Source organism: Harpia harpyja, chromosome 19, assembly GCF_026419915.1.
Source record: "Harpia harpyja isolate bHarHar1 chromosome 19, bHarHar1 primary haplotype, whole genome shotgun sequence".
Lineage (NCBI taxonomy): Eukaryota > Metazoa > Chordata > Aves > Accipitriformes > Accipitridae > Harpia > Harpia harpyja.
The window spans coordinates 3595088-3620935 of record NC_068958.1 but is presented as its reverse complement, the minus strand read 5'-3'; the positions used below and the strand labels follow the sequence as shown (position 1 = coordinate 3620935).

The following is a 25848-nucleotide window of genomic DNA, read 5'->3' as shown; positions in this document are numbered from 1 at the left end:
TAAAGCTCTAGGCACCAGTTAAAATCATTTTTGCAACTTCCAGTGCCTATATTTCATGGCACTGCACTACACTGATATGGAAAAATGCTATGCCCTACAGTTTATAATATAAACCAAAATTATATTCGTGTGTTAGCATTTGATCTAAACAAATATTTTTTTAATTCAGTCACAAAGTACTACTGTAAAACAATCATTGTTTATCTGTGTATTATGTTAAGCTATTCCCAGGAAACTAATTTCTGCATTAATTAGGATGCTTTGGAGTCTGCCATGAAGCATGGTTTATGGGGACATGCTCTGCTACTTGCCAGCAAAATGGACAGCAGAACACATGCAAGAGTTATGACCAGGTACTGTTTTGCTTGTTGATTAATACAATATGACTGCCTATCCTGTTAATGAGGGAGAGACGTGGTCCTCAGAAATCTTAATGTCAAAATCATGAGTTATCCTTAGTAGCTCATGCAAGAATTATGCTTTAATTTTACCTGTATATTCAGTTGTCATCTGTTACTTTTTATTCTGGGGCCTTCTGGCCATGACCTTAAATCTCAGAAATTATTCTATGCCACTTGTTCCATTTAAGGGGTATTTGAACAGTGCCATCTATGGGCTTGCTTGACAGGTGCTGTTAGTCAGGCTTTGAAAAAACTGTGCAAAACCCCAACTGTCAACTTTGTTAAAGCCGAGTAACTCTGTTGTACCCTTCATTCTCCTTGCCTGAAAGAAGCAGATGTGTTCGTGCATGCTTTGTCTGTAGACAGAAAAACTTTCAGCTTCCTGAGCTTGTGAAATCATGTACTAAGTCTAGTCAGCTGGTAGGGGGAGAGAATCCTGAGGTTTTTCCTAGCTTGGACTGACCTCTGTGGAGTGGCAGATCCAGTTAACTAGTAATGTTTTGCTTTTGAACATTATCTACTGGGCAATTGCTTATCCAGTGTAGTATTTTCAAACAGCACTTCCTTCTCTTAAACTAAGCTAGATTAACTGCCACTGAGTGTTCGTGTACATTTTAACTGTGCTTACCTTATGTTTGTGGTTTGTTTTTCTGTATAACTCCCTGCAGGTTCGCCAACAGTCTCCCAATTAATGACCCTCTGCAGACTGTTTACCAGCTCATGTCTGGAAGGATGCCAGCTGCATCCACGGTAAGATTCAAGTGTGAGCTGCAGTTGAGACTGAAGAGGTACCGCAGTGAGTAGCGTAGTTCGCGACAGTAATCTTTCCATGTGCTTTTCATAGAATTGTCAGATAAGTTGTTTTAGTCCTTTTTAGGTTGAAACACTTACCCATGTAGAGCTCCAGTCATTGATTTGACTAAGTAATTCTTCTAATTTTAGTGCTGTGGAGATGAGAAATGGGGAGATTGGAGGCCTCATCTAGCAATGGTGTTATCGAACTTGACGAATAATGTGGACTTGGAATCCAGGACCATTGCTACCATGGGAGACACTCTTGGTAACTTTTGGGGAATGAACAGGGTGATGACTGAAGGAAAAGCTTTCTGAAAGTTTTAATTACTCAGCTTATTTTTTTGAAAACAAGCAATTACTTTGTAAAATGTAAAGTGGAACAGTTTTATATGGGTGTGTCTCTGTTGTGAAGGTATTTGAAAGCAAAGCCAAAACAATACGGGACACTGAATTACAATGTGCCACTGAGAGGAAATATCCTGAGTTCTGTCACTTGTTTCTCTACAGCTTCTAAAGGCCTGCTGGATGCTGCTCATTTTTGCTACCTTATGGCCCAAGTTGGTTTTGGAGTTTACACAAGGAAGACAACAAAGCTTGTCCTAATTGGATCAAATCATAGGTTTGGCTTTTTTTTTTTTAATGCAAAATTGAAAGCTTAATGGCTTCAGAGACTGAGTTGCACTGCTCCCCTTATCATCACTAGTCACAGCTGGGTTTTGAGAACTATTTGATGCCCTGTCCTTGTTTGAGGAGTAGAAGTTATTGTTACAGTGTGTCTAATAGAGCTATGTTTCAGACTTCATTTCTGATTGTCTCTATTTATTGTCAACATATAATCTCAATGTTAAATAGTATTTTTCCTCTCCCATTCCTGAATAGCTTGCCATTTTTTAAGTTTGCTACCAATGAAGCCATTCAAAGAACAGAAGCCTATGAATATGCACAGTCACTAGGAACTCAGCCTGGCTGCTTGCCCAATTTCCAGGTGAAGAACTGTTTGTTTGGGGTTTTTTTTATTTGGTTTTTTTTGGCAGGTTTTATGTGAGGTTTTAGTGTCTCGTGTTGTATTCAGCACAGCAAATGTTTTATCCAATGTAACATGAAATATTCATGGATAACATAGTGCAAGATAGCTTTTTTTCCTGATGTCACTTAAATGTCCTTTTTGCATTTTTTCATCTGTGCGTTCTGAACTTCTGTATTTTAAATTTTGTTGTTATTGTAACTATATTCCAAAAGAAAAATCCAGCAGAATGTGTTGGCACTAGCTGTAGACAAATAGATAACTTCCATTGGATATGTTGGGTGGAAGAGGATAATTGAATGCTTTTCCCCTCATTTTTTTTTTCCTGCCTAGTATAGAGGTGATAATGGGATATCTGAGCTTTCAACTGAAATGACAGACTGACTTTCATTTGATAATTCTAAGAATGTTCTGATCACTTGGTTTGTTTGACCTGCTTGCATTCCTTAGGTTTTCAAATTCATCTATGCTTGCCGACTAGCTGAAATGGGACTTGCTGCTCAGGCTTTCCATTATTGTGAAGTGATTTCCAGAACTGTCCTTAAAGATCCACATTACTATTCACCCGTACTTATTGGCCAACTAATCCAGGTAACATAAGGAAGAATTAAGTATTTGTGGCTTGATATTGTAGGTGGTAAGCTGTGGCTGAAGTTGCCTTTTGTTGGCTAGTAAACTTTACAATGATTTCTTTCTCTAGATGTCATCACAACTACGCCTGTTTGACCCACAGATAAAAGAAAAACCAGAACAGGAATCTTTTATTGAACCTTCATGGTTAGTAACGCTTCGACATGTGGATGGACAGATCAAGGTACAGAGTGTACTTTTCAACATGAAGTGTTCTCTTTTAAGGATTAGTGTAAATCCAGTTTTTTAAATATTTTTTTTATACTGCTAATTACAGAAATGTATGAAGTGACCTTATGATATATTCATGTTGTAAAGTGCAAGTGTTATGATTTAAACCAAGTGGAATTACCACACTAGTGCCCTAAGATTCAATACAGAATAGTTAAAGGGTGGTGTACACTATATGAGACAGGCTTTTCTTAGTACCATCATGCAAGGAGAATTGCAAGGCTCATTAGGTTGCAATAACTCCTGCTGTAAGCAGGGAATCTGCTTGCCAGAAAAAGTTATGTATGAATTAGTGTAGCTAGATTGTAACAGAGTTGAAATAACTGCTATTTATTTAAAGAGATCTCTTAGAAATTTGAACCTTGGGCTAATTAGCTAAGCTTCCATTTAAAAAAACTAACCAAACAAAAAACCAAAAAAAACCCTTTAAATTATTTGGTTGAACTTGGCCTGCAAATGGCTGACAACTCTTTTTTTTGACTAAACACTAAAAAAACCTGTGTGCTGTTTTCACTCTTGAGATTTCCTTCGCTATATGTTCCCTTGGTTGTGAACTTAATGTCTGGTACAGTTAATAAGATCTTGCTTTTTTGTGCAGGAGGGTGCAATAGCTTATAACACAGACAGATCCACCCCACCACCATATGCATGTAGTACACCAAGCTCTGAATTAGACCATGCTAGTCAATGTGATGGAGCAGGAGTTGGTCGTGACATGGGTCCAGGTGCTGAAAATGCATTGTTAGCATCCTTATTACCCAGTATGGCTCAACAGATGCAAAGTGTGCAGCTGATGCCTTCAGGTTAGTGTTTCATATCCTTCTTCGTGACAGAGAGAAAATAAATGTTTCAGGTTTCTGGTATAAGAAACCAATTAAGAGGGTGGTAGAAACAGTGAGATTTCACTTTTGCATTGTATTGTTTTATTCATAGGGTAAAAGGTTTATGCACTGGAATTTCTGTTTAGTTATAACTCTTAACTTTTTTTTATGTGTGCTGCAGTACCTCAGGCTGTCCTTGATGGGTCAGCTGCTCTGATTCCTCCTGGTGACCAGGAAGCTGTCCGAAGTGTCCCTTTCTATTCAGTGGCTTCTCAGCCTATTGGTCCAGGACCTGGCTTTGCACCTCCAGGATTTTCAAATCCATATGGAACTGAACCATCACCACTGTATTTAGGGTCAGCAGTACCACCAGGAGGGCCACCACAAGAAATGGAACCACGGTCAGAAGAACAGGCAAACCTGGAAACAGGTCTGGGATCTTAGTAAACAACTTTCCTTCCTTATAAGGGCAGTGAAGTATTTTGGGGAATAATGCAAAATATCTCAATATTTAGAAAATAGTAAGTCAAGTCGTGGGTAATGAAATTTAAAAACACCATGTAATGGTACAGAAACATCTGTAGAAAGTTATAGTATTCATCCTGCTTATTTGGCTTAGTTTGAAAGAGAGGTCAGACTCAGCAGATTATGATTTAGACCCTAACAGGTAATCACTGACTGCACTGGGATTGGCAGTTCTGTTTGCAAGGTCTGTGATTGGAGCCTCAGGGATTTCTCTCTGGACGTCAGCTTCTAGGACCCTGATAAGTTTTAATTCTGTGACAGCAGAACCTGACATGTATGAAGGCAGGCATACACAGGTTTGGCAGAGCTGTGTTAGAGATGTGAAGAACCTTAAAGTGCCCCACACTGATGGTTGCATCCCTCAGCCTGCTCTGACCTGTGTTTAGAACAAACATAGTACCCATGCAGGAGAAGAAGAAAAAAATTCTCAGCAACTGCAGTTCACGTTTTTTAAAAGACCAAATTCTTTCTAGCACCAAGTTCATAACTAGTGAAAACTTTTGCCTTAAAAGTGGTATTGTGAGGTTTGGAGGCTTTTTTTGTTGTTGTTATTGTGTCCTCGCTAACATAATCTCATTTGTTTTTTAAGGAATGCAGAGAATTGCCCCGGAGTCTCCTTCACAAAATTCTTTCCCTGAACAGAGAGAGGAGGATTTCTATGGCAGAATGGCTAGCATGGTATCTTTATTTCATCTTTTTACATCTCTTCAGCAAGTGTCAGCTGCATTGCAGATCTTTGCAAACAGAAGAGTATATTGGGGCTCTGTCTTGCTCTTCAGCAAGACTTGAAGATTAGTTTTTCTTTCCCACTGTCCTTCCCCTTCAGGAGAATAAATAATGAAGAACTAGTAGAAAAATTCTAGCCATAATTTTCTTCTATAAAAATAGTAATTTTTTTTTTTTTTAAAAGGGGAAGGGGGATATCAGGCTCTTGTCTGAAGAGTTTAATTTATCTTTCTCTGCCCTGTCTTCCTCTCCTACCTCCCAGAATGATTCTTCATAGCCAGAAGAACTTGTAGCATACATCAGCAAGTGAGGCAAGCAGGCCCTAAAGAACAGTTCTGGGACTGGGTTTTAAAAGCACAGTATTGGCTACCACTTGGTCATGACTGGAAATGTGGAAGGTGTTTATCAAAATTCCAAACCTCTTTTTTAAATATATAGTATTTTCACTGTTTAAATATCACTGAAGTTCATATGTCCTTGGAAGTTAGTGTCCTGAAACGACAATTGTTTGAAAGAATTAATATAAACGTTTTTAATAGGGATACATTTGGCAACTGATAAAGGATGAGGAGACTTTTTAACTAGAAATTAACCATACTTACAGAAGAAACTGAAGATTTTTTTTTTTTTTTTTTTTACGCTTGAGTTGCTATACAAACATTGGAAGAACAACCTGATGTTGGAGGGGAAAACAAATGCAGCAACCACTCCCTGGTGCAGCATGTTTATATCTTTCCTCTTGTGGGCTGGTTAGCCTGCACAACAGTGCCCTGATTTAACTCTTCTTAATGGACCAGTTACACGGTAGTGCAGTTACTTGGCCAGACATCAGTTCTTTTTCTGCACCTCCTATATGTCAGAGGAGATAGAAGTACCCAAATAACCAGCTTGAATATCTTTAATTGTGTGGGAATTCTTGATAAAAAGTGAATGTTGTGTCAGATATTTAGCTGCTTGCTTATTGTGCATGTGCTGGCTTTATATCTAACCAGGCACCAGGACGAAGATCCAGATCTGCATCTCAGTCTTCAGCACATATGGTATGCCACAAGCAGGCTGTTTCTTTCACTAAATCTTCATTCTTATTTATGGTTTTTTTTTTTTTTAATATGCTTTTGTATCTCTTCCTATTACTAACTTTTCAAAGAAGGAATTTGTTTAGCAAGATGAAATGTAATCCATCGCTCCAGCAGTGACAACTTTGTACTTCTCTGTATATTTGTAATACAGGGCTACGGGCGAAGATCCCGAACAACTTCAGAGTCCTCTGCTCATTCTGTGGGACGAGAGAGATCCAACTCTGCAGCAAAACAGCCCTCTCCTTCTCCCTCTGTTCCTGTAGGGAAAGAAACTAAAAAAGAAATAAAAAAGGAGCCAGCACCTAGAAAGGTAAATTTTCTAAGAAAGGTAGCTATAGCTGGAGGAGATTTGTTAGTATATGTGGTAACTCCTGATCCAGGGTACTGACTTAAGAGGTCCTGTCTAAACTGTTTCTTTCTATTTATTAGGTGTGACTCTAGGCTCACAGTTGAACTCCCAACTGAAAATGAATTGTTGCATGAATGTTTCTTTTAATCTGCCTGTAAAGACAGTATTGAGATAATTAACTGAATAGATGAATTTATTTTTAGACTGGTGCAAACTGGTTTCGCTGGCTGATGGGAAAAGGAAAGAATGAAGCTCACCTTCCAGATGACAAGAACAAATCAGTAAGGCCCTTAAATCACAAAAACCTTTATACATTTTAATTTGTTCAAAATGTTTTCCTGGATGACAGGTGAATGTTGTTTTGACAAGTAAACAAATGTGTGTAAAACTTTTCAAGATTATGCTTATTCCAAGACTGGCTTTCAAAAAAAAAAAGTTTATGTGGTTTTGGGGGTTTTTTTTGGCTTAACAGCTTTGTTTTGAAATCCTAATCTTTGACTGTGATTTTCTTGTAGATTGTTTGGGATGAACAGAAACAACGCTGGGTTAATCTGGATGAACCAGAAGAAGAGGTAAAAATCTTGAGTACTCGTTATTTCTCTAAGTGGAAAACTGAAATCTGTACTGCCACACAATTTTTTTTAATCTGTTATTGGCTCTTAAGAGCTGCCTTTTACTGAATTTGAATTAAAATGTGCAACATCTTGAAACTAATAAGCAGGTGACATGTTCTTATAGCCTACATCCTTATGGAACCATTTGTATCTTTAGTTGCTGGTGTGGATCCAGTAGTTGCAATTGAATTTACAAAGGAATTTGCTCTAAATATAGTCCAGCGTATCTCTTCGTAGAGGTTGGCATCATCTAGACAATTGCTTGTTAATTGATTTCCTGCAAACAGAATATTTTGAGAAAAAGGTAGGAAGAGTCTATAGTTTTGAAAATGTAATGCATTGTATAGCAAAGAAAATCAGACATCCTGTCCATCCTTGTCATTCAAGGATCTGTCTCAAAACACAAACAAATGATAAGGACCACTGTTGTAAATGTTTCCTTTTAGAGTCAGCATAGATGGGTTGTAGACATGTCTTGACATTAGTTATCACATGGAAGATGAGGAATATTGGTCTGCACTACAAGATGTTTGTCTGTATACCCAATTTTATGTGCTCTGGAATAGGTAAGGAAAAGGAGAAGTCAGATGGACACTTGGTTTAAAACTCAGTCAATGATGTGGTTGAATTTTTTTTTTCCTCCCTGCAGAGTAAGCCTCCACCACCACCTCCAACAGGATTTCCTAAAGTTCCTCAGACTGTTCCACCTGGGCCTGGAGGCCCACCTAGTGCCCCTGTCAACATGTTCTCCAGAAGAGCAGGTAATGGACAACATTGATGCTTGAAGTATGGAAGACTTCAGATTTTCTCTTGCATAAAATGTGAAGGGAGAAGTCTTGGCTTTTCTGGACTTGTTTGGGAACAGTTGGCAACTCAATGATATCATGGAGCTCTGGCTATTGCTGGCTTTGCTTGTGTCTAGCTTCTGCACTGTGATTGTTGTCACAACTGTATCATGGCTTGGGTATTGTTGTTTGTATCCCTGGAGCATTATTTTCTGGTTCTGAAAGATGGCTTAACTGGCAGACTGTTCAAAATAGACATGAGGATGACTAACACAAGGCTTATTTCTGTTTTTTCTGGATTTTTCTGTTTTAGCTGGAAGCAGAGCCCGTTATGTTGATGTCCTGAATCCAGGTGGAACGAAGTCAAGTGGTGCTCTTCCTGCACCATCAGACCTATTTGCCCCCTTGGCACCAATGCCAATTCCTGCAAATGTATTTGTTCCAAACTCAGGTGTGTCATGAGTGGATAAAATTGTAAGGTGGTTATATGGTTATTTATGGTTGTGTGGTTATCTAAGTCACTTTTGACGGTGTGTGTATTATATCGCCTTTAATGAACATTTAAGAATGTTCAGTCTCATTAACTCCAGTTTGTTTTAAAAGTAGAATCAGTCTGGTAACTGCAGTAAAACAAATGGGTTAGTAAAGTCCAGTTCTGCATGCTGCAAACAAAGGGGTTCTCTTTTTTTGCCTTTTTTTTTTCCTCCCCCTGTTGCAGAGTAGCTAGGCCATCCAAATAGCATTGAACATTTGAACTGTGTAATATTGCTGCGTTACTCAGTATCTCATGCTTCTGACACCTGTTCCTAGTCCAGGATTGCTATTTGGAGAAAGAAAGGGAGAGGTCTTTTTTTTTTTTTTTTTTTTTTTTTTTTCCTGCTTTCACTACATGCTGTGTTGCACCAAGGTTATCTGTATCAACTGTACGCATCTCCTGCTTGCAGACTTGTAACAAGACGGGAGCATCTAGAGACACTGACACTGCCCTCTTTAAATTACCTTTTTCCTGGCAGAAGATTGGTATTGTAGAAATTCAGTTCTGCTGATGTCCCTGCTTCTCATTCTGTGAAGTCAAACACCCTAGTATGGTGTGTTTGGCTAAATCCCATTTTGTTTGTAGTTCCAGGGGAACCCCAGCCAATGGAAGGGAGTGGAGCAGCAGAGCACACACCAGCTGCAAATCAAACCAATACAGATCCTGCTGCAGCTGTTGAACCAGAGGTGGGTTAGAAAGAGTGTCTTGTATATATAATTCAAACTTCCGATTAAAAAATCCTCATGATTCTGAATAGTAGTTTCATAGCCACAGTATGTACAAAGCATGTTGTTGTAGGGATTATGTTTGTGTATAACATTTTAGTTAAAGAACTGGAGAAGGAAAATGCAAGTGAAAATGGAGCGGGAAGCCCATGAAAAGTTGCATTTCCTAATTTGGCAGGGCTGCAGGTTCTACGGGTGCAGTATGTGTCAGGAAAGGGACCAAGAACATAAGAATAGCCATATACTGCATGTTTCGCCTGGCTTGATGTATTGTAACATTGTTTTGATTCAGTGGGATCAATACAGCAGAAATGGGAAATAGCTTCATAGTAACAAAGATAAACAAAAGTGCATTGTTTTTCTTTAGTATTTAAACCCTGCAATCCTTCCTCCTGGATCTGGACTTCCTGTTTCTAACGCTGATGGCTCCCAATCAGGCGAGGTAAGGCTTGATTCAAAGTAGTTAGCTAATGACTTTTGCAGCACATTTTAACCATTAATTTGTAGTGGACGTAACATGGGCCATCTAAATCAACAAGTAACTGATTCAGTTGCTGATGACTAGCCAAGATGGAATCATATGACTGCCTCCAAAATTGTACAGAAAAGACCTCTAAGCCCATACAAGAAGTTCAGCCTCCATGTCCTATATTCTGTGGTGTGATCTCCTTTTTCTATATGAGTAGACTTTTATAAAGCTTTTTTGGAGTAAAATGTCAATAGCAGTTTGAGGATCTCTTCTTGCCTCCGTGCATGCATATAATTTCACTAATATTAAGTGCAAGACACAACAAGGAGAACAGATTGCTATGTGCCAGGCAGAGTAACATACCTTTGTTCCTACTAAATGTTTTCTATATCTACATAATTTTGTGCTTTAGAAGTCCTTTTGATTTAAACTAACTTCTGGCTTTACATTTTTTTTTTAACTTGAAGTTGGTTTAACCTTTGGCAGTGAGACTTTTAAAATTAAATAAAACAACTGAAAGCTTGGGGCAGTGACATGCATGACGACTTTTTTATTTGTGTTTTTTTGTATTTGTGTGTTCTTGCTGTTTTGTAGCTTTCGCGCTCTAGTTCAATGAGTTCATTATCACGTGAAGTAAGCCAGCATTTTAATCAGGTACATGTGGCTGGCCATTCTCATTTATGTTAACTTATTTACTTTTCCCCTCTTTATTTTGCATTTGCTCAAATACTTACTAGTGCTACTTCTAGTCATTTTCCCCTCTTCTCATTTCACAGAAATAACATCAAAAGTAACTAATGATGTAGTGTTCCTTTTAACACTCAAACAGGGTCTTCAGAGTTTTTTGTATTTATGAGAATGCATGTAATCCAGGCATGCTTTTTGTTTACATTCATGTTCCTAAGAGAGTCACTTAATAATTTTGATCAGCTCTTTCCTGGGATACCAAAGAAGTCAGTTGATTTTAAACAAACAAACAAAACAAAACAAACTCCTAAAAAGGCTCTTACAAGCAAAACCTTGTCATTCTGCTACTGACAGTCTCAAATCGGTAATAATACCGTTGCCTGTTTCATGTGCAAAAGCCCCTGTAGGAATTAAAGGAATGCTTCATCTCTGCTGTAAGTTCCAGTACTGTGGGGTCACCATAAAGGGGTGACAAAAACTCTTTCTGATATTTCTTAGTAAAGCAAACCTTGACATAGAATGTTTATTTGGGGGCAAGTCCTAAGGTCTACTAACAAAAGCAGAAGGTACTAATTCAGTGAAGTCGCACCGGTGTCTTGTTTTGGTTTTGCATGCTTTGGATTTTCAGAGCTATTTACAGTTTATGCATGTGACATTGTTTTGCCAATTCCTACATTAAGCAAGTAATATTAAAGATATGGATGCAAACTGTACCAGCACTTTCTGCAGTTGTTACAATATGCTGCGCTGTCCATACTGTTGGCATTATTACTGTGAATATTTGCGCTGTGTGACTAAGCAAACCACGTTTGAGAGGCAGTGAAGTTCTGCAGTTCTGTAACTTCAGTATTATCTACTTTCTAGCCTGCCACTGTACCACCTTCAGGCGGGCCTTCAGCAGGAACAGTACCGTTCTACAATCCTTCTCAATTTGCACAAGTGAGTAAAGACCTCATCTTCACTTCGAACAAAACTGTTGAACAAAACCATGATTTTATGTTCTACTAGCTTAACCTGGGCTGTTGCATATAGAGTTTTAAATGTGCGCATAAACCAGTCTAGCACCTGTTTAAGTTAAGAGGTTTGCATTCAAAACTTTGTTGCCAACTTTTTGTATTTTGTGTCCAGTATGACACTTTTACAGAACACTTCATTCCTGTTCTCCTTTTTCAGTCTCCTGCAGCCACTGGAAGTTCGAGACTGGGAAGAATTGGACAGAGGAAGTATCCAACATTGAAGTAGAATACAATGGCTTTGTATTTGGATTCTCACTCGTGTTCTGAGTATTCAAAGAACTGTTCAATCTTATGGCACATGGTATCAGTACTAGCTACAGTTGACATGACAGAAATTTAATGATGGGTGATTTTTTTCATGGGTCTCCCTACTTGCACCTCATCTACGCAAATCATTACCAAACATGAAATACATGTAACTTTTCCTTTTAAAAAACCTGGCTAGAAATAGCTTTGCTGTGATAAAGAATAGACACAAGGGAGGGAATAGTTGCTGTCTGTTACAAAAAACATTTGTAAATTGCATAGGCAATTTATTCCTTAAGTTTATTTTAAACCTACTAGTGTGACCTTCGAAGACATAGTTTCAGGGATTCCTTATTTCTGAAGGATGCTCCCCTCCCAGCGGGGGAAGAACATGTCCACATTGTAACATAACACTCTGTGGCCTTAAGAGGACCATGCTCAATTGTAATGCTTATCAAACAGGACTTGGTTTGTCAGTGTATGAAGTCGGAGATGCTCATCTGGGAAATGCCTCATGCTGGTTTGTTTTTTGAAGGGGGGAGGGGGCCACAGCTCATCCAAATAAATTGACCTATATTGAATGAAAACTGTGACTGTAATCTAATACTAATTTGATTTGGATCTTACCTAGTATGTATGTAGTTTGTGGTTTAGACTACTTGTAAAGCAAATTGTATAGTCTGAAAGAAGCTCTCTGTATAATAGCCAATGCTGTACTATTTGACGAGTGAGTGTTCTTTTAAGTGCAATACGGTTACTTGCTTTCTCTCAAACTGCTGGCACTGTACAATTAAGGTGGTAACAGCTTGAAAGTTGTTTTAAGTTTTTTCCTGTTGAGTGCCAGAATCAGCATAATACTCTGTTCTTGAATCTCCATTACTAAAATAACCAAGGTCTTAAATAGCTAACAGCTGAATTTCAAACATACTAAAAGTAGACGGGTTAGACCTCTACTGATGGACTTTAAAATCTTTAGGTTTAATATAGGAAATCTTGAAAACCATGATATGCAACATTCATATTCACTGAAGAACCTGAATTATCTGCAAAGAGAGAAATAAACTTTAAATATTTATTAAATCATTAGGCCATGTTTTATTTAGAACTTGCCACCAAACTATTTGATTTTACTTGAATTCCTGCCCATGAGTAGAAATAATGTGAATGTGAAATTGCCAGTGTTGGTCCCCGATTGTGGTTTTTTGGTTTTGTTTTGGCTTTTTTTTTTTCCTGAATAACGCCACCTTTCTAAGATCTCGATAGCCTTACGTATGTCCTAAAAGGTTTGTAAGTAGCTGAAGCAAAATGCTGTTTGGGGGGATTAGAAACCTTTGCATAATGGTCCATACTCAATTCCAGACATGGTCAGCAGCAGTCAGTGTGGTTTACTTTTCTATAATTGAAAGCTGGTCAGACACTTGGCTTTCCTCTAGTTCAGCCAGGCTGCCGATTATTTTCTCCTTTCAGTAGAGACTGCCAGACAACTTAATTTAAGAAGGCTTCCTTTGAGCTGGGAGCGGCTATCTTTCCTAAGTGTAAGATTTGACACTGTAAATTCTTAAATAAAATATTTTGCGCTCTGGAGCACTTTCACATTTTACTTCTTCTTGTGGTTATTGCTTTAGCAAGCTGGCTGAAGGAACCTCTCCTGTACGTTTGGAAATAATCCCTTTAAAGAAAGGGAGCTAGAGCGTGCTGCCTCTGACCAGGGGCTGCTCTGTACAGGAACCCGCTTCGAGCTCAGGGCTGTGCATAAGTATCTTCATCGAAATGTTCAAAATCGAAGCTGCAGACTTAAAATAAGCAACTTTTCATTGTCCTGAAGTGTAAAAAGCTTTGCTTTCAACTGCTTAGTTCAATGCCGCCTTCATCAAGAATGGCCCCGCCCCGGGCGGGAGCTGGCGGCGCGCTCCTCCGGCCGCCAGGGGGCGCCGCTGTGCCGCCGCCCGCGGGGCGGGTCCAGCGTCGCCGCCGTTGCTACGGGCGGGCCGCGGGCGCGCAGCGGGGCTGAGGCGGCCTCCACCGCCGCCCGCTCGGCCTGCCCGCCCGCCGGGCCGGGGCAGCTGCCAGCCCGGCCTCCGAGGCCCTGTGGGGAGAAGGGTGGCTGCGGCCGCCTCCGGGCGGAACCGGCGGGTCCGGGCCGCCTCCCGCCCGCAGCGGCGGCGGGTGAGGTGCCGACGAGGCCAGCGCAGCGGAGCCGGCCTCCGCCGGGGTAGCAGCGGGGCCCCGCGGGCCGGGAGGTCAGTGGTCTCTCAGGGGTGAGCGTGTCCGTGGTGCGTTCGCCGCGGGGGCGGCCCGTGGGTGGTGTCTCCGGGACCGCCGGTGCCCGCGGGTGTCAGCGACTGCGACCGTGGGGAGTCTCGTCCGTCCTCTCCCCTCGCCTCGGCCTGGTGCGGCCGCTGTCAGGGCTGCGGTCGTCGTGGCGAGTAGGTGAGAAGGGGAGGTGTGAGGAGCTGGCGAAGCCATCCCTCCTGTCTGGTCCGAGGAGGACACGGGCGGCTTCCCCTCGGGTACAAAACCGGCGTTCCGGTGTGTTTTAACAGGGTTTTGCGTTTCCAGTGTAGAGCTACGCAGTGTGCCGCTGCAGGTGGGAAGTTTGGTTTGCGATAAGTGCGGAATAACGAGGTGCTTCCCCCGTTAAGTAGGAGTTTGCCTTGAATCCCTATTCTGTATCCCTAAAACTACTCCTCGGATATCGCCTCAGTTTCAGCAGCAGTGGTCAGGGGTTGGCGCGAAGCAAGAAAAGGTGGCAGCCATCTCCCTGCTGTGAGATCACGGTAGAAGCTGAGATCACTGGAAATTTCCTGGCCTCTGGCACCGAGTGCTGTGGGCAGCCTGGAGGCTGGTTGTACTGGTGACTCACTGTACAGCAAGGAGAACAAGCTGTGATTTATATACGGTTTTAATTCCCTTTCACGCTAACAGTATACACAATCTTTTCTTAAAGAAGTCTGTACGCAGCTGTGATGCCTACAGCAGTGAGGAAGTCAATTCACTGCTCTGCTCTTGAAAGAAAAAAGAAAATAACATTGGTTTTCTAACAAGGTCACATTAAGGTTTGAATTGTTCTAGAGGGAGGTCCTGTGAGGAGTTTGCTTTCTGATTAAGGAGCAGAGTTTGCAGCTCAATAACTTTTCATTCTTACATGTTTCTCTTGGGGAAATCCAGGTATCCCACCTCTTGAAATTTTGCAGACAATGCATCTGCCTACACATATACCTGCCCTTCATTCTCAGCTAAAGACTGAGCTGTCTTCAATTTCCATGTCCTTCTGGCTTGGTTAAGCCCTGCGAACTTACGGGGTAAGCAAGGGAAGGAAAACTATGCTGTGAGGAACTTTTCGTATGGAGCAGTATCCATAGCTAGTATCCCGGGGGAGAATGAGTACTCCAAATGGATTTCCACAGCACTCCGGGGCATGTGTTACTCAGAGCACGGAGGGTGGAGCAGTACAGGACCTGCACGCTAAAAAAGCTGGCAAAGCAGCAAAGAAGGAGGCTGCTGGCAATGGGGTGCTTACCTTTGAAGATCCTCCGAGTGTAGGCATCTCTTTAAATGAAACCTTAAAGCTTCTACCAGATGAACTCAAAGCTAATACAAAAATTAAATCGGTCACTCCAAGGCCTCCTCGGAAACCCCGGCTGGAGCGTGCTGCATCTCTGGATGAGAAAAGCTGGAGGAGGTGGCGGCGGTTTAGAACGAGTCAGGAAAGTCTGACTGATCCCAATGAGACAAGTTCCTCAAATGGTTCTCTGCAGGAAGCATCCCTCAGCCCTCCTGTCAGGGGTAGGGCAAGCCCCTGCCATCAGTGCTGCCAGCAGAATTCCTTGCACAGTTCACCAGATGCCTCGGAAGCCAGTCCCGTGGGGAAGAGCAGAGGAGGCACCTCCGACCTGGGGAAACGAGCCTCCGAGATCTCCAGTGCCTTTGGTGGGCTTCTGCGGGGAAAAGCGTTTGCAGGTGGCAAACCCCGGCTGTCCCAAATAATGCCGGCTCGACCTCTGCCACCCATGGAGTTCAATGTGGCCTCTCACACGCTGAGGACAGCTAATAGGATTGACTCAGATTGTATGGATTATCGACATTATTCTCAGCACAAGTTTGGGAGGGTAAGCAGCAGCTTGAGCGATAGCAGGCTACATGGCAACGGGCTAGTCTATGATAATTGCTCCACAGACTCCATGAAATCTACATTCAGTCTGCTCACTCCCATTCGCTCCAAGGATGTTCGAAGCAGGTATGTCTCCCAGCTTCTCGTGGCAAAGTTTGGGGTATGTTAGCAGGGAGCCAGCTGCCCTGCAGAATCCTGCTGGGCAGAGGCGGGGAACTTCAGACTGATCAGTAAAGCGCAAAAGTTGTTCTGTGTTGTTTAACCTGCTGTGGAGACTGGAAACAGTTTGAAGATGAAGAGATTAGTACAGATACTCTATATTTGCTCCTTTCAGTTGGGTACTGTTTTTCATTAATATGTTTGATTTGCTGTCAGCTTGCTTGTAATATTTAAGTAATCTGTTTTGAAGATTAAGAAACACTAGCTGTGAATGCTAACAGTTGGGAAAAACTTTTTTTTTTAAATCTAAAAGTACATTGGGTTTGAACTGAAATGTTAAATGGCGGGAAAAAAACCCAAATATTTTAGCTTGAAACTATCATGCAGTACATGCAATGTTATCACAATCCTGTAAGGTGCTGAGGGTCCTCTGCAGATGTTGAGCTTGTTTGGCTTCTGGCAGGATCAAATCATGTACTATGACCTGCTTCCTGCTCCCACAGGAGCTCCTCTGCCCCAGCTTTTCCAGGAATCTCTTGAGGAAGAGTGTGATTCCACTCAGATCTCAGCACTTTCTCCTAGTGTGGCCCTGACCTCTTGCTCTGGTTGCTCATTTGTCTTCATTCTTAGTTAAATTGAGATTGTTGATTGGAGGGAACTGCCGGGAGTATATTAATCTGCTTGCTAGTGTATCAAATCCTCTTCTTGTGTTGGCTGCAGACCCTCTGTTTGTGAAGACCTGCCAGCACACAGCACAAACACTGCAATGAGTATTATTGATAATACTGCAGGTCAGGAAACAAGTTAAAAGGTAAAGGATACCAAGTACTCAGCTAAAGGTTATATGTTATAGACACGCTACAGTCTGCAAGACCTTGAGGGATAAATCTGATCATTGATCCAAAGAGTGGGAGTCAGTGGTACAGGGGAAAATAATTCTGAGATAAATTAAAGTGTTACTAACTGGTAAAAAAGCCCCAAAGGTAGATTGTTACTTGTTTGCCATGAGGGGTTTTCTTTCACTTCCCTATGCAAAGCTGTTGGAGTCAGGTGGGCAGCTGGGTAGACCAGTGGGTTGCACAGCATTCCCTGACATCATGCTGTCATCATTATTTGCAGAGCTTAAGCAAGATTAAAAATGCTTATTCAACTTGCAGTCCTTTTGCCAATACCCCTTGCTTTTGTAAGCAGCCAGTGTGGGGCAGATCTATCCTTTTCGAATGGGATATGATTTTAGACCTCAGACTCAATAAATTGTTTACTTGAAAGCTAATTTGATGACCTGAATGAGAAGGAAGAACGTGAGTTTGAATCCTTGATTAGGAGCAACCTGGTGCCAGAACACTGGGAATGGTGGAGCTATTTTCGTGTTTTGAGTAAACTGAGCTGCTTCGAGACAGTCAAATATCAAACCAATCTCTTCATTTTGTGTCTGCAGTAAGTACTAGGGAGATTGAAGACTCTGGATGGCTTCATTCTTCTCATCACAGAACCTAAGCAGCATCAGCCTTACCATCATACTCGTGTCCTGGCTTTGAAAAGTCCGGTTTATGACAATAGTTTTGTTTTCTTGCATATGATCCATGAACTCTCTATAAGGGTTAGAACTTTATACGGAACTTTAGGCAAGCAGAACAATATATAAATACTAAATGCTATTTTCTTGAGCTAAAGGTATGTTCTTGATTAACTCAAGATTCAAGCGTTACAAATCATTATTCCAACTGTCATGCCATTTCCTTAGGTGCTCTTTTATGGGTCTTCTGTTCACAGAAGCTATTTGGAAGGCAGCCTTCTGGCGAATGGTGCCTTACTGGGAGCAGAAGAACTTAGCAGATATTTCCCTGATCGGAATATTGGAATTTTTGTGGCCACCTGGAACATGCAGGGTCAGAAGGTATGTGCGTATAAGTCTCCAGAGGTCTTTTGGCAGTGGTAAGAGTTACCCCATCTTTACTGCAAGGACTGGTGCAATGGTGTTTTTTTCCTGTTCATTACTATGTTCATCGTCAACCTGAGTTCATCGTTGTTATCAAATTACAAGGCCCTGTCATGCATGTTCATCTTAGTGAGTGAGTCATTGTAACAGGCTTTCTCAGACACCAGGTATGAAAACAGTGCCACTGGCTTTCTGTGGCAGCTCCTTTGTGCTCTGTTGCAATTAGAGTCATATGAAGATGACTGATGATTTAGTGCTTATGACGAGAACATCTCTGATAAAAGAACACAGCTTCCTGCCTACATCTTTATGTAGCCTAAAAATTCAAGATTAATTCTACCAGGTGACTGAGAAGCTATGCTTGGAAGAACACGAGCAACCCCTGGGGTGTTCAGTAAATAGCCTATGACCTTGGTAAAAAGTAAGCATCACCGGAAATTAGAAACATCACATTAGTGGCCCATATGGCTGAACAGTGGAATATTGGTTACTGCTGGAGCGACAGCAGTTGAAGTCTGCCTTTGGGAAGGAGAATTTTTAGTATTATCACTTAAGCTATTTTTTGAAGCTGAATTGTTTGTGTATGCTGTGGAACTTGTAGCTTAGCCTGGACTTTTCTTGTACTTTTCTAGTAAATCTTTGCATAACTAATATTGCTATTTTATCTTTTTTCTTCTTCTTTTCTTTTTTTTTTTTTTTTTTTAAATATTAGGAGCTTCCAGTGAATCTGGATGACTTCTTATTACCAACAGATCCTGACTATGCCCAGGACATGTATGTCATTGGGGTTCAAGAAGGCTGTCCAGACAGGTAGCAAAAACAATGTAATGAACCATCCTCTTTTATTGTTAACTAATTACTTTGTTTTTAATTAGTCTGGAAATAGTCTCCATCATATTCTTAATATTTTCAATAAACAGCCCATTTAATAAGACTCTGAATTCCATTGCATGAGCACCAGGGGAAATGGGTTTTAGAGGAAAATGTCACAAAAATCTGTAAATACAGAACCTGGTCCTTTTGTCAGGGCAGCTAATAGCAAAACTCCTGTCTGATTTCTGTGGGCTTCTTACCATAGACCTGAGCTGGCTGTGAGCTAGCTCATGGGCTGGCTGTTCGTGTTAGCAGCCATGTGCTCATTAGTAACATTGCTGCAAATCTCTGTCTGAGATTGACCAACCCTAGAAGAGCAGGTTGAAGCCTCGTGTCAGGCTCTGCTTTTTTAGGGTATCTTCCCAGTGGGACTCTCTTTTCCTCAGATTTGCAAGCTGCTGGGTGCAATGGCAGTAATACTCTCTCACCAACATGCAGAGCCTGCTGCATGGCGTGTGTGGAGATACAGGTCAAACTGACCAGCCTTCACTGCAGCATGGCTGTGGCAGTGGAGGTTTTGCTTACGCTTACTTGACTTTTTTGTCGGAGGGGTTGCTCTGTTTTCACAATGCTGATTTCTTTTCCTGGTTATTGTCTCTTGTACTGTCCTTGTGATCCAGCTGTTGTTCTTTCCTGCAGAAGAGAGTGGGAGATCCGCCTGCAAGAGACGCTAGGTCCCCACTACGTCATGCTCTACTCTGCTGCACATGGGGTGCTGTACATGTCAGTCTTCATTCGGAGGGACCTGATCTGGTTCTGCTCAGGTTTGTGGTCCAGTAGGAGCTGGAGAGTGGGGAGGTGAAAGGACTGCTGCCGTTGGGTGTCATGTCCTTTTCTCCAGGGCTGTCCCTCACCTAACTTTCCTGCTTACTGTCTCTAGAGGCTTTTCAGTAAAAGCTGCTGCTCTTTCTCCTTCCAGAAGTGGAGTATGCCACAGTGACAACTCGAATTGTATCTCAGATCAAAACCAAGGGAGCTCTGGGAATCTGCTTCACATTTTTTGGGACCTCCTTTCTCTTCATCACCTCCCACTTCACATGTGAGACATTTACAATATTGTTAGAAGTGTCCTGATTGAGGGAGGAGGAGGGTTGCTTTACAAAGGTAAAAAAGCTGCAGAGGGATAGAGGAGCAGGACAGTCTGAAGTCAAAGCTCCGGACTGCTGAGTTGAGACCAATAAGGGGGGAGGATTTTTTGGTAGCAAACTTACAAAAGAACTGTGTTTAGAAAAACAGAAATGAACTCTGCATAATTGTATGCCTTTTTCCACACTTTCTGTCATTGTTTTTCAGTCTGTATGCTCCCTGGGTCAGAGTGTTAAATTTTACATGTGGAAAATGTCTGATGTCCTTTGGAAGTTCCTGTTATAACCAAAAATGGTAATTGAATGAAAATGATGCATCGTTGGCAGTAATGGAATTTCTGTCTTTCAGCTGGGGACAGTAAGGTGAATGAGAGGAAACTGGACTACAATAAAACCATTCAAGCCCTTACACTTCCCAAGAATGTTCCGGACACAAACCCGTATCGATCCAGTTCTAGTAAGTGTGAAACCATGCTTGTGTGGGAGCCCAAATGAACACAGTTTGTGCGTTGTCTTTCAGTCTACACTAAGGAAAAGAGAATGAGAGTGCTAATTTGAGACGGTATAAAGAGACCACAGGTCTTTTTGTCTGAGGATGGTTATTATTCTCGTGATTTTTTTTTTTTTTTAGGTGGGGTGTAATTTTGGGGGGGGAATTTGAGAGAAAAAGTTGAAATGGAGGGGGAGAGAGAACATTCAAAAGGAATTTTCATGTGATGTATTTTTTTCTCAGAACAGCAATAAGATAATTTTGGTGTAATTTTTATCAATATTATGGATGTGTTTCACTTTCCAAGTGTTTTCTAGAACAAGTAGAAAATACTTTATTTCAAAACTTAAGAGAAAGAACTTTATTCAGTTTGCATATACACAGGTCAGCATATTGTTTGCCAAATTCCCTTATTGTTTCTTAATACTGTGCTGTTAACATGATGTCTGGATAGATAGCTAAGCCCTTTTTCTAGAAAGATTAATTTACTCTTTATCTGCAGTGTAGTATTAGGTTTTTGTGTTCATACTATTTTTAGGTCCTATAGATAGTTTGGTCTCTTTTCAGCTTTTTCTATAATTTTTTAAATTTCTGTTCTATTTTCTACTGGGTTTTTATTACCACATTCTGTGATGATGACAAGCAGAAAACATGCTCAAGCATTATATCTCCTGGTAGTAAAAAGAAAGAATTTATGCCTGTTCCCTGAACACATCTAGCAGCACTCTCAGGAAGCTATGCATCATATAGGTCTCACTTTGAAAGAATTAAGTGAGTTTCATTTTGATGAGCGTGTAGCTACATCATATACTTTTCCTCAAAAGTCAAAAGGAGATTCGGGGAAGAAAAGTGTGGGATTTTTTTTTTTTTGCTTTCAGAACTTTTCAGGATGTTTACCTTTATACTGACACTTCTGGCTTGAATTTGCAGATGATGTCACAACTCGGTTTGATGAAGTATTCTGGTTTGGTGACTTCAATTTCCGACTAAATAAGGATCGTGAGACCGTGGATTCCATCTTGAACCAGAACCCAGAAACAGACGTGTCCAAGCTATTGGCATATGACCAGCTTACCAGTGAAATGAGTAGAGGTGAGGGACAGCTGTTTTTCTCCCTAGTCTCCAGGAATAAAGATATCGACACACAGAAATAATTACAGCCAAATCCCTATTTCCTAGATACCTTTCCTGCTTTCTCTTGTTAAGTTCCCTAAAAAAGGAAGTCAGCAGTTGTCAAATACAGTGGTAGTCTGTACAAGGGACTTTTTGCTATAGCATTTTGCTATGTATAGTGTAATCTCCCAAGCTATTTACTGCTCTGTTTCATCTGACTCCTCTATAAACTGGATATCATTCTGTCACAGTGTCTAGGGCATTTACATTTGAATAATTAGCATTTGCAAAGCATCATGAGCTTCAATGGAATGGGAAGTGCATGCACCAAGTGTTTTTTGTTTAAATAGCCACTGACTAAATAGCCACTGGCTATTTTTTATCCTCACTGTGTAAGAACTGGAGCTTGCTCCCTTTCCAGAGCCCAAGCCCAGGTCTTTATAGTCATGTATGTACATGGCTGCAGTTCCTAGCCAGCATTAGTTAAGCAATGTTGAATAAATGCAGAAAGTGTGCCATGTTCTTGTGAAGAAGGAATTTGTTGTTCATGGTGTTCTCCCCTTCTCTTACAGGGTCTATTTTCAAAGGATTCCAAGAGGCTGACATTAATTTTCGTCCTTCCTACAAGTTTGACATAGGAAAGGACAGCTATGACACCACTTCCAAACAAAGGACTCCTTCCTACACGGTAAGGGATGATTTCAGAGCAGCATGCTGGAAGGGCTGCTCAGCCTCACATCTGCCTCCAAAGGGGATTCTCACCTGTGAGAAAAAGCTGCCTTCCACAGTTGGTCTGCATGAGATACAGTCGTGCTGAGATTTGTTGCTTAAGGGCAACAGGGCATCTGGAACTGGTTTGGAAGAAAGGATTGTTGAATCTCTGAGCACAGGATGAGTTTGGCACAGGCTGCTAATCTTATTTTCCCTGCCTTACATCCTGTTCCAGTGCATTCTCCCCTGTGCTCAGAGCTGGGCACAGAACTGCTATTGGGATCAGACACACATTTCTTCATGAATGTATCCCTGTCCAAGACACTGAATTTCACTAAGTGGAGCGTGATAAATGAATGGATTTGTCTCATGAACCAGTGCTTCTTTCCAGGGTGGATGTGCAAAGGGAGTTACCATCAGTCTCCCCTCTCTCTCTACCTCCCAGGATCGAGTTGTATACCGCAGTCGGTACAGAGATGACATCCATGCTGTCAAGTACTCATCTTGTCCTGTGATCAAAACTTCAGACCATCGGCCTGTATTTGCCTTGTTTCGTGTGAAAGTGAGGCCTGGCAGAGACAAGTTAGTACCTCCTTATGCCACTCTATGATTGCACATGGCTCCAGTGATCCTGAGGATATGCTCCTGTTTGGAGTTTGTCCTCTCAGGAGAGTTCCTGGAATAGTGTATCCCATGTAGCTCTCTGCAGCCTGTTTGGTTTTTACCCAATATGTGCTCTCAGTGGTCAGAGCAGTAAGAGCACTTAAACCTTGCACTGACATCCAAAATCCCTGCTGCCACCTTCCTTAATCCTCCTGAGGGACGTAAATGGAGTCCATTGCAATTGACTATAAATCTGTGCTTTATCTGAGATGCAGCTCTGTTTTTCTTATCAGCATGGACAGCTTTCCTCTTCTGTTCCTCTGTCCCTTTTTGGGATCAATGCTGTTTTCCCTCCCCAGTGGTGGCTGCATTTCAACATAGCTGTATGTCAGTGGGGTATTTTGAGATCCTCCAAGTTCTTAATGTCCCACTGTGGGCTGTTGTGCTAGTAGAACTACTTAGAAAACTTGATTAAGTCACTGAAATTTAGTTAGTCTCTTTTCTGTGAGTAGCATGGTCAGGGATTTCAAGACCCAGGTATCTAGAAAATGGTGATTTCTCAAAGCACTTGATCAGCAGTGCAATTAGAATTGGGATTTTTTTGTTTATGGGTATGAAATAGCCATTAAATAGAAGTATTGCAGAGTCTCTGAAGCTGGGCTGCTAGGGTTGCCTTCTGGCCTCTCTAGAACAGACCAAGGTAAGAACTGTTGTGCATGAACCATACCAGCGCATACACCAAGTTAACAGTATGCTAGTTTAGCTTTTCAAATGCGTGTTTTGTGGTTTAGGGTCATAAAGAACATCCTCCATGTATGTCCCTTATGAATGCACGCATGTTCGTGCTTAAATTGAAAGTACAGTTGCCTTTTACAACCAATATTTTCTTCATTTAAATGTATTGTGAAAAACCTTAACTGGTTGCTGTGGAAGAACAACTTTGTTTTACCCATTTTCTCCCACAGCAGTAGCTGAATGCATTAGGAAAGTAAAAATTAGGTTTCTGGCCTTTGCTGTATGAACTAGTTGGGAAATGTTGGGCAAACAAGAGTGTATTTGTGCCCTGATCTAATGGCTTGTGTTTGTATTGTAGCATTCCACTTGCTGCAGGGCAGTTTGACAGAGAACTCTATTTAATCGGAATAAAGAGGCGGATTACAAGGGAACTTCAGAAACGGCAAGAGCAAAAGGACCAAAAATCCAGCAGCGTATGTAGCATTTCCTGAGCTGAGAACTCTGCAATGCTTGTGTTAGAGGTGCCTGGAAAGAGGATTTCAGGCCACGGCAAACTCTGAAGGGAATTGTCTGCTTAAGCACCTCTGGCAGTTGCTGTGGCTTGTGAAGAATGTCTTAAACCTCATCCTGGATTCATTTGCATGAGCTAATCCATGTAGCTCAAGTGCTTTTGCTGAAGAAAATGGAGTCAGTTATTTAGGACATCCATCCCAACAGATGTAACCGATTTATTTTTAACCATACTATCTTTGGAAGCAACCGGATGCAGACTCTTGGTTCTAAGATGACTCCACACAGGGGGTACAGCTTCTGGAATTGGCATGACCAGGGGCAGGGGACCTAAGAAAAGCCTGCAGAAAGGTGAAAATTTTTGTTTGTCTCTTTGATTTGATCTGGTTAGCTTATGTATGTTGTGGGGTTGTTTTTTTTCTCCACATCTGTAGCCAAGTGTATGGTATTCTGTAAAATGCATAACAGGGACCAGTTAGGGGACTTGGGCAGTTTTGTGTAAGGATGGTGCTCCTGTGTTGGGCTTTTTTGGTCCTCCACAGCAAGATCTGTGTGAATGTACTACTGTACATTTGAAGTGTAGAAACATTGCCTTTCAATAATTATTCTATAGGCCTTCTGTTACTAAGGGGGTAAATATCAATCTCTCACACCATATATTTGGCTGTTGAGACTGCTTGAAACAATCCCTTCCTTAACTCACTTGTCCTCCCCAGGGGTGATAAAACACTACCTGCCTTCATTAGAGGACACTTGAGTTGAAAATAATGGTCTAAGTACAGCTACTGTGTAATGCTTCACCAAAGTGATCAAGATGTCAAGCGAGTATACTAGGGAAGTATGCAGAGAAACTACAGCAAGTCAGATCGGTGCAGTTCCATTACCTCCGATTACAGTTAATTCCTTTTGTTTTTATTTTTCCAATTCAGTGAACTGTGAATAATTTGCTATTTTTGAAGTAGTGTTGTCTTAAAGCTAAACATAACTACATGGACTAGTATGGCACTGGTAAAATCTAAGTACAGCTAATACTCAAAAACTTCATGGGCACAGATCAGCTGGATCATTAATCACCTTAGTACAGAAAACACCGTGCAAACAACTTGGAGGAAGTGCTGCTAACTATGCAACCTGTCCAAGACAGAGCTTCTGTTCTGCGGTACAAACATTTATGGCACTGACCTGTCTGTAGCCATCAGGTACTTGGATTTCCTTTCTTTTTAAAGGAATAAAAATAAATTAATGCAATACCTTAAATGAGAACCGGCTCTTATTGCAGGGTTGTCCAAACTAGAGTTCTTTGACTGTGTGATGCATGCTAACTGTTTGGGTGACCCGAGCCATTTGTCTTCAGCTGGAAAAGCAGGACAGATTTCTTTGGGATTGTTTGCATTGAGCAAACAAAGCACATTTCACCTGCCAGTTAAAGAAACCCAGCCATTAGCTGATGAATGTCAGAACTCTTACTACTGGCTCCAGTCATTTAGAGGTCTCTCTATTTTCTTACAAACATACACAACAACTGAATAGGACTTCCATACTGTGGGTTCCACAAGAAGCAATGCAACCTGTTTTCTTCTAGTTGCATGAGGAAAGGTATGAGGACAAAGCAGGTGATAGCTGCCTCACAGTGTTCTGCTCCCAGTCTGATTGCTCCTTACAATGCACATCAAGCCAGCGAAGTGCTGCAAGGCAGCTGTCTACATTTTTAAGCCCATATGTTAGGGGATTATGTACATCAGATGCTTTATTTCCTCTCTTCTGGGTCTCCATTTCTTCAGTGTATCAAATGCGTGGCACTTAGCTTTGTGTGAGTTGCTTTCAAGATCATGAGCTTTCTGAACATCATTTTGTTGATCCT

The 25848-nt window shown here is 41.3% G+C and overlaps 2 protein-coding genes across 8 annotated transcripts in view; both read left to right on the top strand.

The window, feature by feature from the left end:
• Positions 1–13251, top strand: part of SEC16A (SEC16 homolog A, endoplasmic reticulum export factor) — a 31406-nt gene extending 18155 nt beyond the window's left edge. For 3 of the 6 annotated variants that reach the window (XM_052814381.1, XM_052814380.1, XM_052814377.1), the window contains 21 exons: positions 256–353; positions 1070–1151; positions 1344–1461; positions 1704–1815; positions 2076–2181; positions 2671–2811; positions 2921–3034; positions 3680–3884; positions 4084–4332; positions 5017–5105; positions 6146–6193; positions 6384–6542; positions 6785–6862; positions 7097–7153; positions 7845–7956; positions 8294–8431; positions 9101–9201; positions 9608–9682; positions 10304–10363; positions 11261–11335; positions 11570–13251. In XM_052814381.1, the coding sequence (XP_052670341.1) occupies positions 256–353; positions 1070–1151; positions 1344–1461; positions 1704–1815; positions 2076–2181; positions 2671–2811; positions 2921–3034; positions 3680–3884; positions 4084–4332; positions 5017–5105; positions 6146–6193; positions 6384–6542; positions 6785–6862; positions 7097–7153; positions 7845–7956; positions 8294–8431; positions 9101–9201; positions 9608–9682; positions 10304–10363; positions 11261–11335; positions 11570–11638 (2286 nt within the window). In that variant the 3' untranslated portion in view covers positions 11639–13251. The other 3 variants (XM_052814378.1, XM_052814379.1, XM_052814382.1) reach the window with 3 other exon arrangements.
• Positions 13252–13377: 126 nt separating this feature from the next.
• Positions 13378–25244, top strand: INPP5E (inositol polyphosphate-5-phosphatase E). 2 transcript variants are annotated; one of them, XM_052814390.1, is made up of 10 exons: positions 13378–15895; positions 17702–17825; positions 18580–18677; positions 19380–19504; positions 19660–19779; positions 20175–20282; positions 21246–21407; positions 22001–22116; positions 22585–22721; positions 23836–25244. In XM_052814390.1, exons 1-10 carry the CDS (start codon positions 15039–15041, stop codon positions 23966–23968), a joined length of 1980 nt encoding a protein of 659 aa, XP_052670350.1. In that variant the 5' UTR covers positions 13378–15038; the 3' UTR covers positions 23969–25244. The 2 variants fall into 2 exon arrangements, with proteins under 2 accessions (XP_052670350.1, XP_052670349.1); XM_052814389.1 differs by having other exon boundaries at positions 22531–22721.
• The last annotated feature ends 604 nt before the right edge of the window (positions 25245–25848 follow it).

What these genes read in the sequence shown, in the direction of transcription:
- INPP5E (XM_052814389.1), top strand. Translation starts at nt 15,039, where the DNA reads ATGAGTACTCCAAATGGATTTCCACAGCACTCCGGGGCATGTGTTACT. An exon ending in CCTGATCTGGTTCTGCTCAG is followed by an intron (nt 19,505 to 19,659) that starts GTTTGTGGTCCA and finishes TTCTCCTTCCAG; the next exon opens with AAGTGGAGTATGCCACAGTG. An exon ending in TACCAGTGAAATGAGTAGAG is followed by an intron (nt 21,408 to 22,000) that starts GTGAGGGACAGC and finishes CTTCTCTTACAG; the next exon opens with GGTCTATTTTCAAAGGATTC.